This window comes from Castor canadensis, chromosome 9 (assembly GCF_047511655.1).
Source record: "Castor canadensis chromosome 9, mCasCan1.hap1v2, whole genome shotgun sequence".
Taxonomy (NCBI): Eukaryota; Metazoa; Chordata; class Mammalia; order Rodentia; family Castoridae; genus Castor; species Castor canadensis.
The window spans coordinates 142331972-142346209 of record NC_133394.1 but is presented as its reverse complement, the minus strand read 5'-3'; the positions used below and the strand labels follow the sequence as shown (position 1 = coordinate 142346209).

Here is a 14238-nt window from a genome sequence, read left to right as displayed (position 1 = left end):
GCACGGGTATGCTGAGTTGAAATAAAGTGCAGCTGGCTGCTCATCATCACGAGTTGCACAGTGTGGGGAAATGTCTCAACTCAAAAATACAGAACCACACGTTTCTAACCTGTATCTAGTCTTTTTAAAGTAAAAGATAAAAAACAATGCTCACTGCTAATGGTCTGAATATTGGTATTCTCCCAGAATTCGTATGTTGGAAGTTAATACCCAGTGTGAGACATTGGGCATCCCACATGCAAAAATCCCAAATCCAAAACTTTTTGAGCACCTACATGATACTGACATGTAGTGGACGATTTCACACCTGACCAATTGCAGTCAAAATGTCAGTGCACTAAAAATACCACGTAGAATTAGTCTGCAGGCTTTGTGTGTATATGAAACATAAACATAAAGGAATTTCATGTTTAGACTTTGGTCCCCTTCCCAAGATAACTTGTGTATATGCAGGATATCCCAAAATCTGAAAGAATGCAAAGTCCCACATTTGGAGGGGGTGGTGATAGTGTTCTAGTAATTGAACCCATGTGCTAAGCATGTGCTATACCACCAGCCCCTGAAAAAAAAAAAAGTCCAAAATCTAAAGCACATCTGGTCCCGAGCACTTCAGATGAAGTATTAGAAGGTAGGGGCTTTGGGAGGGGATGAAACTGTGGGCTCAGCTCGCATAAATGGGATTAGTGCCCTTATAAACGAGGCTCAAGTACATTCCCTTGCTCCTGCCATGTGGTCCCAGAGCACGTGCCATCTGTGAGTAAAAGGCCGTCACCAGATAATTCTGTTGGCACTTTGATCTTGGGCTTCTCAGCCTCCAGAATTGTAAGTAATAAATTTTTGTTTATAAATTACCCTGTCTAAAGCATTTTGTTATTGCAGCCAGATTAGAGCTGGTATCAGGCTATATTAGAAAAGATAAACAGAAAAGACAAAATTTGGAACTGAAAAGAACTATGGCATGGTACAGATATGGTGACAGATATTTGCATTTTAAAAATGATCTTAGGTTTGAAGGTGTAGCTCAGTGGTAGAGCACTTGCCTTAGAATGGGGAAGGCCCTGGGTTCAATACCCAGCACTGAAAAAGTGAATTTCAATTTTAATTACATTTCTCTCAAAATGACATGAGCATGTAATCAGCTACGTTTTGTCAATGTTCTGACTGAGCTTTATGTAACTTCCTTTTTCAAAGCTCTGTCTTCATCTAATCTTACTTTTCTATGGAAAACCAATACAAGTCACAGCCATTTTTATTGCCCAGTTGTTTAAAGCTTTATTCAAAGAGAAAAGATTTCATAGTGCATAGAACTGAGATCTGTTTATCAGCCACTTGCTGGGCCAGCACCAAAGGATTGAGAAAATATTTTGCCCACGAAAAGTTGTATTTAATGCTGTCTAATCATGTTGATCCATCAGAGAGTAAGAGATCGATGTTGTCAGCACCGGGGACAGTTCCTGAAGTCCCAGGTCCCTTTAATCAACTGAGAGTCCATGCAGTAGGGAAGCAAAATATCATGAGGCAAATGCCCCAAACCCAAAGACCACCAGAGGTTCAGTTTGACTTCAAAGAACAGGAAGTCCAGAAACATTCATGAAAGAGCAAGTCAGCACACCAGTCATTGAAGCTGAGATATATGGCAGGGGGAGGCACAGTTACAGAAAATTCCAGTTCATGATTGGGATCTTGACCTATGGTATCTTCCTTCATGTTTGCATAGCCCCTTTTGAGGTAGATGTTATCGTTCCGTAATCTGCTGCCTGTCCTACACCCAGGAGGTCCAAACTTGGCATCCATGCAGGCTATGGTTCATTCATAACAGGTTTCACTTTTTGTTTTAATTGGCTTTCCTATTCATTTTGACCTTTATCTTATTCCTCTTCCTCTTGAAGTTAGATGTGTATTTGGGGATTATACCATTTTACATAGAAAGAACTTTTCAAGTGGAGATGACTAGCATCCTAAGGAAGAAAGAAGCCACTTCTAAAGCAGACCATGGGAATCACAAACTCTGACATCCCACAAAGTGGAGAGTGACATTACAGACATTAGAAATACAGTATATAAGTCATTAATAGTATTACCCGGTGGGTGGTTTTAATAACACTGGTTTGTTTTATCTTTAATATCAAGAATATTTGAATGAACAGGGATCACAATGAAACACTGAAATGTTAACACCAAAAATCGTTTTAGCTCTCATATGCAAATCATCACTAGCACGTTATTTGGTTTTAGTTCATTCCTTCAGATAGTTTGAGTGCTTTTTTAATGTCCTCTGGAATGTGTTCCAAAATGAGTTTAGAAAGAAAAGTACTTGGTAAACCACTCCTGGTGTGGAGAGCCCTGTTTCTGTTGGGTCGTTTCCTCCTCTTGCGCCCTAAAAACAAACAAACATTTCTTATGTGGTTTTGAAATTATTCAGTAAATACAATACTCCAACACCCTTCTAGGGGAAGACAGCTGATTCTTTAGTCTTCAAAAGATACTAGACCGTGACCCTTAGAAGCTGGAAATAAGCTGTAAAAGATAGGGTGGGGAAGGACTTATCTAGTTCCTATTTTGACAACAGAAGGGTCTCCATTATTTGTCCATTGTTTCCTTGAAGTCTCAGTGGTTACTATACTAATGAGGTATATTTCGCAACATTCATTATTTATTTCAGGCACAAATTAGATGATAAGCCCAATTTTAAAAAGGTGAAAAACAGGCCGATATGGTGGCCCACATATGTAATCCAAGCTACTCAGAGATAAGAGGGTTGCTGTCTGAGGCTAATTGGGCAAAAGCCTGAGGCCTTATCTGAAAAAAGCAAACTAAAGCAAAAAGGGCTGGGGGCATGTATCAAGAGGGAGAGCTCTTGCCTAGCAAGTACCAGGCAAATTCAAACCTGAGTACCACCATAAAATAAAAAATAAAATAAAGGTAAAAATGATTAATCAAGACAGCATTACAATAGATGTCTTCTGTAGTATATTACCTGTTATCCAATATGTTCTAGCATATTAAGTGAAGCTATGAAGTTAGCTGAATAAATAAAAAAAGGAGACAGTAGGCAATAAGACACCCATGTACAGCTGGCTGGATGGTCTTTATCTACATTTGTGAAGCTTTACCTAAAACAATAAACTACCTTTAAACAATGAGAAAAGACCATAGCCAGAGTCAGGAACTGACTAACGGGTGTGCTTAGGATTCCAGGCCTCAGTTTCCACAGCTGTGAAATGACAGAGCTGGACCCATTCAAGGAGGAAGGAGGTCCTTCCAGCTGCCACTCACAGAGCTCTCTGCCTCCTCAGTTCCACCAGCCATGGGTCAGGTAGGCAGGCAGAGCCTCAGGACTGGAAATATTTTAGAAGAGGCCCTTTCTGAAATGTAAGCCTGAAACCGAGCATATAAAATGTGTCCTCTGAATGGAAACTGGATAAGAAGGAGAATTATTCTGGAAGAGATGCTTTCTGCAAGGGAAAGTAAAAAGGATGTATCTGAGATCATTCAGCAGTCAGCCAAACTCACAGATAATAGGCCTTAACATTCCAAAATAGTACAATAAACCTTGATGACCTTAAAAGCAACAGTGAAACTATGTGAACACCTGTATATCAGATCCTGTGCTATTAATCCTATGGATTAATTCCCTCTGTCACATCAGTCTTATGAGCTAGGGGCTGGATCATCTTCATTTTCACTGTGGGAATACAGAGAACCAGTTAGATAAGTGACCTGCCCAAGGCCACACAGCTAAGAAAAGAGGATTTTGAATGCAGACCTGAGGCCAGGTGAAGAGAGCTCACCCTCTGGTAACCTACTTTTAAGTTCTCAGTTATGTGGTTCCTTAACAGAAAGACCTTCTGGAATTCATTAAGATTCCTTCTCTGAATGATCTTTTTCCAAGGCAGGCTCCTTGTGCTTCTGTTCAGATCTGCCAAAATGCCAAGTATTTAGGAGGTGTCAGAAAGGATCCTAACTTCCCTCCTGTCCATGGAACAATGGAGTAGCTGCCCCGACCCCCTTACCTCGGGGCAGTTTTTGCATCTAGAGCCTGGGTGGCTTTGTAAGGGCGGCTGCAGCTAGGGCTTGGGTCCAAGCTGGGTGACTTAGTTATGGGAGGGGCATTGATCCTGGAGCTCAGATCTCCACTTAAGAAGTTCTTAGCATAGGAGGCGAGGTTTGGCACGCTGACCACTCGGCTGGGCACTTCCTCCATCTTCTTTTTCTGTTTGTATTAGAGGAAAATTCTATTAGTGCTGCCCCAAAATCACACTGCTGTGAAAGTAAATAAGACCATCTGACCAAGATTATACAGGAGAAGAGGCCACAGTTATATTTATGGATTTACACATTATTTTAATAAAAATCTTTTTATTTTATTTTATTTTGCAGTGCTATGGATGGAACCCAGACAACTGCTCTACCACTGAGCTTCATAATCAGCCTTTTATTTATTTATTTATTATTAGTTTGCAGTTCTAGGGTTTGAACTCAGGGCCCACACCTTGAGCCACTCTACCTGCCCTTTTTTAGTGATAGGTTTTTTCGAGATAGGTTCTCACAAACTATTTGCCCAGGCTAGCTTAGACTGCAATCCTCCTGATCTCTGTCTCCTGAATAGCTAGAATTATAGGTGTGAGCCACCAGTGCCCAGCATCATCAACCTTTTAAATCATTTTTTTCTCCAATCTTCATTTGTTTTTTTTTTTAATGCACAACTTCACAATCTCTTTATCCAGAACTTTGTTTTATAATTCAAAAACAGTTTCTTAGCATTTAGGTGACCATATAACACCTTCAGCCAGGGCTGGGCCCACCCTGTTCTCAAATTCATTAATATTTTTTGGAATGAACTTAATATTTTGTCACACAAAGAGAGATATATTAAAAAAAACATAAATGAAACTTCATCAATTCAGGTCACTTTAGGTTTATTGTGCCATGAGCTATGAAAAATTACTGGGAGGGTCATGAATTGAGATCAGCTTGGGGTATATAGTGAGACCCTGTCTCAAAACAAACACCCCTAAAAACAAAACAAAAAAACCCAGTAATAACAGAAGCTGTTATCATTTACATAAAATATTATCACATATAGAAAATTTAAAAGAATAGAATAAGTTTAATAAGGTTGCTAGATTAAAATATGCAAAATTCAATTATATATATATATATATATATATATATATATATATATATATATAAAATGTGTGTGTGTGTGTGTGCGCGCGCGCACGCGCAACCAAGTACGTGAGGAAGAAACTTTTTTCTTTTTCTTTTTCTTTTATGATGCTGGGGATGACATGCAGTGCCTTTGCACATGGTAGGCGGTTACTCCACTGCTGAGCTATCCCCCAGCCCAGAGGAATAATTTAAGACATTACTTGCAATAGAATGAAAAATACCAAGTACTAAAGTATATAACAAATATGTGTAAGATCTACATGTAACAATTTATAATTTATTGTTAGTGCTGTGATGGCCGAGTGGTTAAGGCGTTGGACTCGAAATTTATAATTTATTGTGATCCACTGAAGAAGGCATAACACAAATGGAGAGGTAGATGGCGTTTACACATTAGAAGACTCAATAATATCATGAGGAAATCGATTCTCCCTAAAGTGATTATAGATTCAGGATGATTCTAATCAAAATCCTAACAAGTTTTTTTTCTTTTTTGGTGAATGCATGGAGCTGACAAACTGATTCCAAAATGTTCATGGAAATGCAAAAGGCCAAGAGTGCTGTCCTGACGAGGGTGAGGTGGAAAGACTGCTTTACAAGATACAGGACATAATTTCAAGGCCATAAGGATTAAGACAGTATAGAGGCTGGAAGGACATAGCATGCATGAGTTCTGGGTTCAATTCCCAGCACCAAAAAAAGTAAGAAGTAATTACAGCTCCACCACTCCCCACCAAAAAGAAGTAGAAGATTCCTACTATTTCCCTTCTCTCCCATTATCCCCATGAAGGTATTATTAATAGTGACACATAATTACTATAGAAAATTTGGAAAACACAAAGGTCCATAGAAAATAAAAACCACCCATAATCTGCTCAGTCAGATATAAGCATTGTTTATTGTATTTTGGACTATTTATGTCCTGTGAGTGTTTTTCTCAATAACTAGTCCTCTGAATGTACACCAGTCCATCAATATGCTGCAGTTATCTTTAGGAGAAAAGAAACCAGAAAAATTGTGTGATGCATTAAAACTAATAGAACCAATTTACCTTCATGGAAGGGGTCAAATACCCTGGGTGAGGATTGAAAGAGAAGGATCGATTCCGATGGGACACTGCGTTGTGAAATCTTCTCTCTTCCTGGAAAACCAATTTCATTGAGTCTAAATGTGCCTGAGCACATGGCACTGGCTTTGACTTGAAGGAGGGTGACTAGCAGGGCTTAGAGGGCAGAGGAAGTGAGTGGTAATGAGGCCGCCAGCCACTGAAGCTCTGAGTATGTACAGCCCTCGTGTGAAGGGAAGGACAGGCTCATGCCTTAGCAGGGGAAATCCCAGCATTCTTAGCATCTGAGAGGGAAAACCTGGTTCAGAAAGGTCTGATGAAGGCAGAGAAAGAAAGCCCCACATCCACAAAAAGATTTCACCTTCTTTCCTTCCTTTTGTCTTACATGTACATCAGCTACTTTCTAACGTGCAGAAGTAGAGAGGGTTATACGGTCCATGTCCCACTTCAGTGATTGAATTTCTAAGAGATTAGGATTCTTTTTTTAAAGTCACAATATCTTTTCACACTTAGCAAGTGAGCAGTAATTCCTTATTAATCTAATTCTTAGTCAGTGGTCAAAGTAGGAGACCGAGACATGAGGTGGATGACAAGGACTGAGTGAAAGTAAAGGACATTCAAAAGAAATGACCACTAGGCCTTGATGGCATTTCTATACAGAATCAGAGGCTGTTGGAAATATTCTCTTCAAGAGGCCCGCAAGTGACCTTGCTAGTTAGAAAATAGGTTTCATTTTTATGAAAGGAAATTTAATAATAATAATGATAAATTTGATTGATTATGAAAATTCAAATGCAAGCCATTACAGATTTTTCTCAAATTCAATGTCAACATCAAGAAGATGCTGTGGATTGGGGAGTAGAATGTTTTTTCTTTGCCTTCTATTTTCCTGTATAAGTTTTTTTTAGTGATGACTTTTTAAAAATAGGAAAAAAACATTGGGAAGGATTCTTTGTAAATCAAAATTTTGGGTGTCTAGAGAAATGCCAGGTACACAGTGAGCACCCTTTGGAGGAGCTATGCAGCACCTGGACAGGCGTGCAGGTGTGCAGGTGTACGGGTGTGTGGGCAGGTGTACAGGTGTGCGATGTGCCGGTATGCAGGTGTTCAGGTGTCCAGGTGTGCAGGTGTGAGGGTGTACAGGTGTGTGTGTGTACAGGTGTGCGGGTGTGTGGGCATGTATACATGTGTGCAATGTGCCGGCATGCAGGTATACAGGTGTACGGGTGTGTGGGCAAGCATGGAGATGTGCAGATATGGAGGGTGCAGCTGGACAGCCTGCGGCCTCACCGTGAGCTGCCTGATGATCTCTTCTCTCTCCTTCAAGCGGGTCTGCAGACGACCTATGAGCTGCAGGTCCTCAGGCCGCGACACTCCCTTCCCAGGCTTCTCTCCGGAGTCTTTCAGTCTGGTCAAGGTAGGCAGTTACTCAACAGGGCGGAGGAAGACCAAGTGGACAGAGGGAGATGCTGCATGTGCTTAGCTTTTCCAACCCTGCCCAGGCTGCAGGAGGGCCAGTTGAGCTGGCAGCAGAACCCAACCCCCAGCAACTAGTGACTTCAGTCACTTCTCTCCCAGCTGCAGGTCCAAGGACCTAAAGACTCGTGTGCACCTAGATTCTGCTTGCAGCCGGGCTTCCAAAGCCAGAGATGTTGCTGGAAGAGCCCTGGGTAGGAAATCTGGTGCCGCGGCACAGAGAAGGAAGTTAGTGACACAACCTTGGGCCCAGCATTTCACCTGTGAGCCTCAGTTCCTTCCTCTTTAAAATGGGCAGGAGATTGGGCGGTTGATTGAGAGAAGGCAATGAAATAATAGCTGGCTGGCACAGAGCAGTGCCCACTGGATAGGAGCTGGTAAAACCTTTCAAAGCAGGTTTTGTGTGATCTGTTTTGGCTCTGGAGATCTGGAGAGCAGTTCGTAAGAGCACAGGCTAAGGGTCAGATAGGTAACCTTCAACTTTACTTAGTGCTGTATAACGTGGGCAAGTGGTTTCACCTCTGTGGACCTGGGTCACTGTGGTCACCTCCTAACTGGTCTCCTTGTCAACCATCCCCATCCTCTAGCTTTATCATTGCTCAACAACCAGAGGTGACCTTGTTAAAAGATAAGTCAGATCACGTCATTCCTGTCAAAAGCCTTGCAGTGGCTTCCCTTTCAGAGCAGGATCTCCCCCACCCACCTCTCTTCCTTCCACTCACTTTCTCATTCACTGTGTGCAGCATGAGTCTTCTGGCTGTCTTCTGCCAACCATGCCTAGGTGAAGCAGGTCCCAGGGCCTTAGCATTTGCTGTTCCTTCTTCTGGCTCTCAGAGATACTCTAAGTTTACTTGCCTTGTCATTCTTAATATCTCACTTACTCAGAGAGGCCTTCCTTATCCACTCTCTTTGCCACTCTCTGCACCCTGATCCTATCTTTCCTCTAGCACTTTCACCATGTGAAGTTAATAGTTATTTGTATGCTTATTCCTTGTCTGAATCCACACCTCTAATTTATGAGCACCATCAGGGTCGTTGTGTTTTGTTTCCTGCTATAACTCTAGAGCCTAAAATACTGCATGACACATAGTATTCATTTGTTGAATACTGTGTACGTGTGCGTACCTGCATGAGGTAACCTTGCTTTCCTTACTTCTCAAAGAATAACAATTTCCACCTTTAAAGACTGTTGTGAAGATCAAGGAAGATGAGGCATGCTGGAACAGACAAAAAGCTTATTTTTTAAAAAAAGCAGCCCAAATCCTTTTGATTTCTTCCAGGTGTGAGGGGTAAACCATGCTAAGATAGAGACGTTCTCACAGGACCCCAGAGCACTGCAGCCTCATAAAATAAAGGATAGCTAACCAACCTCATTTGCCTGCAAATGCAGGTCTTCCTGGAACTCAGGAAGTTTTTAAACCATGATATTCTAGGGACACTGGGATGAATCGCCATGCTCACAAGTGGCACATCTTCTGATCTCGCTCAACCCAGGCTCAAGGCCTTACTCACTCAGCTTCCAGAGCAGCTAGCCGGGCCTGGAGCCGGGCCTGGGCACCACTGAAATCTGCCACCATAGCCTGCATCTCCTTCCGGTGCTCCTGGCGAAGCGCTTCCACCTCCCTGACCCTCTGAGCTTGCTGGTCCTCCTCCAGCAACCTATGGTGGACAGAAGCACAGACAGACTGGCCAAGGCTCTGGCAGTTGAGCCCTTTGGGGTCTGGGTTTAATCCCCTCTCTGCTGATCAGCTCAGTTTGGGGACCCTGAGTTGGGGAGGTTATGAATGTAAGGTCAGCCTACCCCTGGGAAGGACAGATAGGTCTCTGAGTTTGGGATCCGGGGTAAACACCACAATGGGACCCATAGCTACCCTTCTACCCCAGTATCCACTAAGTAGAACCGGAGAAGAGAGCCACTTTCCCAGGGCCAGTGGAAAACAGACCTGGAAGAAGCCCCAGGTAGGGAGGCCCAGATACTTGGGACTCTTAGAGACCTGGGAGATCTCCAGTCCAGATGTCAAGGCAGTGGGATCGGGTAAGGGAGTAGCATTTAGGGCCAGGATGCTGTATCCATAGCTGCCTCTTACCACTTCCTAACTGTGTGAAACTGGGCACAGTCTCCACTTCTGTTAAATGGAGGTGACATTGGTACCTACCTCACAGGGTCAGTGAAAGGAGGAAGTACGCTAATACAAGTCTAGAATAGTCCAGGGCACTAAGGAAGTGTTTAACCATTAGCTATCATTGTTCTTAACCTACAGGTTAAGGTGGGGAACATAGGGGTTCAAGGGTGAGTCCTAGGGGCGTTTCTCCCTCAGAAAGCACATGCACAGTTTTGTGTGATTGTATCTTTTTCCCAGGACAGGAATCATTGCTTTCCTCCTTATGGTGAAGAGTCCCTACCTGAACTTACCTCTTCTTTTAGAACTTTCCCAGTGCCACACAGCAGATCACTAACTAAATGAGGAGAACAGGCTGGATCTGCTCTGGGTTACTCTATGTTGTCTAAAACAGCAGATTAAAACTTGTGCCTAGTTTTGACTTACTCCATTTTATACAGCAACAGTTTTGACCTTAGCTACTCTACTTTGAGTAAAAGTGCCAAAACAGAATGACTCTATGTCTGTTTATACAAGTAAACAACTACCATCTGCCACATGAGGCACAAACTAATAACTTATTTGTGCCAGTGAACAATCACATCTGCAAATATATCAAATTATATCAGACACATGCACTTACAGTCACACCAGATGTAAGCCCCTCACCTGAGACTATAAAAGGAGAAACATGCCAAGACTAAGACTGACCCGCCACCCAGTCACCTATCAAAGGGCCTCTGCCTCGGCCCCTGGACTCTCATGCTTATGACACACAGCTCACTTCAAATTGACACTTGAAGTGGTCTGCCACCTGCACCAGCATTTGACGACTCTGTGCGTTGAACAGATCTACAAATGGTAGATTTGTTATCTGCTTCCCTAGAGAGATTTTTCCTTGCCCTGCCTCCAGCACAGCCCTCTACACTCTGCAGCCTCTTTAATCCATATGTATTCTGTAACCTATATGTTGTTACTGGGTGAAATGTACTGTGTGATTTTGGAGTTCATATTAGCAATCAAGATCGAAGTAAAAGAACCTGTTTGCCAATGTATCATGGCTATCAAGTGATGTCATTCGTACTTGGCAAATTAATATCAATGAAATTGACATCGCTTGAGAATTTATTGCTATTTGATAATATCTAACTTTGTGGAAAGATGTGAGCATGTCCATTTATGTTTCTGACAGCTTGCTCAGGACACTGAGCCTAAGGTGAAGCAGAGTGGTACCCTCAGTGCCATCTGGTGACTCAGAAGCACCTCCTAGGAATTTGTCAGAAACGCAAATTCTAAGTCTAAATAAGGCTAATTCTCAGTGTGCACCCCATCCCCAATGAGTCAGAAAGGCTGTGGGTGTGTCTGGTAAAGTGACCAACAAGGCTTCAAAGTGACTTTTTTTCCTTTTTTGTGATGCTGGGGATCTAATGCAGGCCGTGCCCATGCTAGAAAAGTACTCTGGATCTGGGCTATGCTCCAGCTCCCAGCTACAATTTGAGAGAGACCTTTACCAGCTGACATTTCTTGACTTGGTGATTTGTTTGTGCTCTCAATTATTCTAAACACTTTACATGTTCTCTCTCTAAATCTCTTTCTCTCTCACACACACACTCTCCTCTTCACAGTCTCTCTATGTAGCCCAGGCTAGCCTCCCAAGTGCTGGGATTACAGGTGTTCACAGCCATGCCCGGCATATGCCATCTTCTTTAATTGTCTCAACAACCTGTGTGCTAGACACTGTTATTCTGCCATGCTCTGGGCAACCCAGGCCTAAAGAATTTAAGAAATGTGCCCAAGGTCCTGCTTTAGAGGCAGAGTTAAAATTGTTGACCAAAGACAAACTCCATTCTTCCTCACACCTACATGTGATGTGAAGGCAGGTGTGTAAGCCCCACCATGCATCACTGTCCCTCACTTTTATAAAGAAGTGCCATGTAAATAAACAAATACAGTCTAAGTACAAAGCAGTTCTGGGCAGGCCCAGCAGGATTCAATACACATAACTGACAAATAATAGAGAAAACAAGGGATCTTTCAAACATTAAGATGACAAAAAGAAAATTCTCAACAACTTTATCCCCAGGACTGTGACCATTCAAAAACTTAGATGAAGGGCACAAATCCCTTGAAAGATACAAAAACCTCATTCAAGAAGAAATAGATAACCTAGCAAGTCCTACATCTATTAAAGAAATTGAATTTATATTAAAAGCCTTCCAACAAGACAGAAAAATCACTACAAATTCAGAAGTGATAAGGTTGTTTTTGGAACAATGAGGTTTGAACTCAGGGCCTTACACTTGCTAGGCAGGCGCTCCTACCACTTGAGCCACCGCACCAGCCCTTTTTTGTGTTGGGTTTTCAAAATTGGGTCCCGCAAACTATTTGCCAGGGCTGGCTTTGAACTGTGATCCTCCAGGTCCTTGTCTCCCAAGTAGCTAGGATTACAGGCGCGAGCCAGGGAAGCCCAGCCAGAATCGGTAAGTTTTTAACGTGCACAATTAACCAGCATAGGGCTTCCTCCGTACAGGGACGAACGGTGATGGTGGTGTCACCCCACCTGACAGAGGAGGACGCAGCCTGGGGCTTAGCTGCCTCCCCCGATGCCGCACAGCCAGGGGAGCGCGCACGGCCCGGGGCGAACTGTGCCACAGTGGTGGGACAGGTGCTCTGGTGCCTAGACTTGCAGGGACACAGGACTCCTTCTATTTCCGGGCAAACCCGCTGCCGTTCTGACATCTACAATCCCAGAGCACTGGCACTTTTCGCGGGTCAAAGGGGAGACCTCCGTGAGGTGCCAGCGTGCTGAGGACAGAGGATGCCCCGGGCGCGGCCGGGTCGCACGCACCTGCGCTGGTCGCGGTGCTGCTCCACCTCCGCGCGCAGCCGCAGCACCGCGTCCTGGAGCTGCGCGTTCTCCTCCAGCAGCCCGCACGCCGCACCCAGCCCTGCAGCGCCGCCCGCATCCTAAGGAGAAGGCAGCCAGGAGAGGCGTTTTCAGGAGGCGCCAAGGTGGACAAGGCCCAAGGGGCCTGAGATGGGTTGCAGGAGAGACAGAGGCATAAGCGCTCAGCCCATCCTGGAGCTCCACTCTGCCCTCTGCAGTTTCCCTGCTTCGGAAGTTGGCCAAATCTGACTTTCCACGAGTTTAGTGAAACTGGTGCACCACGAATGTAGGTTACATCCAAAGAGACAACACACTGCACCTGTTTCACGACGCCATCCATGCCTGTGGTCTTGCTGCTCTCTTCACCTGGAGTGGCCTCCCTGCCTAAATGTGACTGTCAACGCCCTAACAGAACCTGGCAGGAGACCGTAGTGCTGGCTGAGCTGCACCAGCAGCAAGTGCTCTGGGAGCTGCAGGTAGAGGGTCTTGGTGTGGGGGCAAGGTCCCAGTGTGGAGTAGAAGCTGTGTGCAGGGGAGGTCCCTGGCAGGGAGGGTAGGATGTGTGCAGGGGATGGTGCCAGCATAGAGGGCAACGTGGGTGGGGAGGAGGGAGAAGGCAGGGCACAGATGCCAAGGGGCAGGGGGAAGAGGGCTGTAGCCTGTATTGGAGCTTGTTCCAGTGGGAGCCACTGAAGGTTTTATACAAAGAGCTTGGCGTTAGCAGAACACCTGAAGTGGTGTGCAATGGGCTGGGGGAGAGAGGCCAGGACTGTTGAACTGTTGAGAGGTATTTGTGCTTCTGGCTGGAGCAGGAATTATGAGCATGAAAAGAAGGTGCTGATGGATGGGGTCTCAGCAGGAACTTGACTTAGGGTCACACTGAGTCTGAGTGATAAGGCTGCTGCCTGTACTGGAACAGCAGGGTGTAGACAGGGAACCTGTCTGGGGAGGTTTTCTGAGAAATTCCCCTGCAGATCCAGAGTGACCCACACTAGGGGTCAGGAGGTCCGCAAAATCCTGGGATGCCATCCATCTGAATTATAAGTAAGGTGCAACATTTAAAACCTGCATTTTGGTTTTCAAAAGTGGGGCCTGTAGGCCACTGGGTGTCCCTAGGCCATGGAAGGAATAGGGCCTTGCCACTTCAAGCACTGAAGTGTTCCAGTACCCAGAGCCTGTCTTTTATGGCTGCCCCTGAAGAGAGAGGGGTGTAAGCAGGGGCAGGGTACTGACCTCTGTGGTGTTGGTGTGGTCCTCACTGTCCCCTGGACATGGGCTGATGTCCTGCTGTCTTCCCAAACTGTCCAGAGCCCTCAGCTCAGCCCGCAGGGCCTCCAGGTCCTTCTGGTGCTCTGAGCAGGCAGCTCGCTGCTCGGACAGCTCCTGCCTGAGGGACTCTGAGGAAGAGCAGTGGGAGGTCATGGTCGATGCCAAGGCTGAAGTTTTCCCTGCAAGGACATTCCCAGAGGTGGGGTGGAGCAGGCAGCTGCTGAAGGCTTTGGGTTGAGTTTTCTAACCGTATTCCAAGATAACAGAAA

The 14238-nt window shown here is 44.6% G+C and overlaps 1 protein-coding gene across 3 annotated transcripts in view; it reads right to left on the bottom strand.

Annotated features, from left to right (window-relative positions):
- Positions 1-1260: 1260 nt before the first annotated feature.
- Fam184b (family with sequence similarity 184 member B) overlaps positions 1261-14238 on the bottom strand; it is a 112970-nt gene continuing 99992 nt past the window's right edge. The window contains exons 12-18 of one of the 3 annotated variants that reach the window (XM_074042546.1): positions 13934-14097; positions 12662-12780; positions 9227-9373; positions 7529-7646; positions 6224-6313; positions 4014-4213; positions 1261-2377 (exon numbers count right to left, since the gene is read on the bottom strand). In XM_074042546.1, the coding sequence (XP_073898647.1) occupies positions 2299-2377; positions 4014-4213; positions 6224-6313; positions 7529-7646; positions 9227-9373; positions 12662-12780; positions 13934-14097 (917 nt within the window). In that variant the 3' untranslated portion in view covers positions 1261-2298. The other 2 variants (XM_074042547.1, XM_074042548.1) reach the window with 2 other exon arrangements.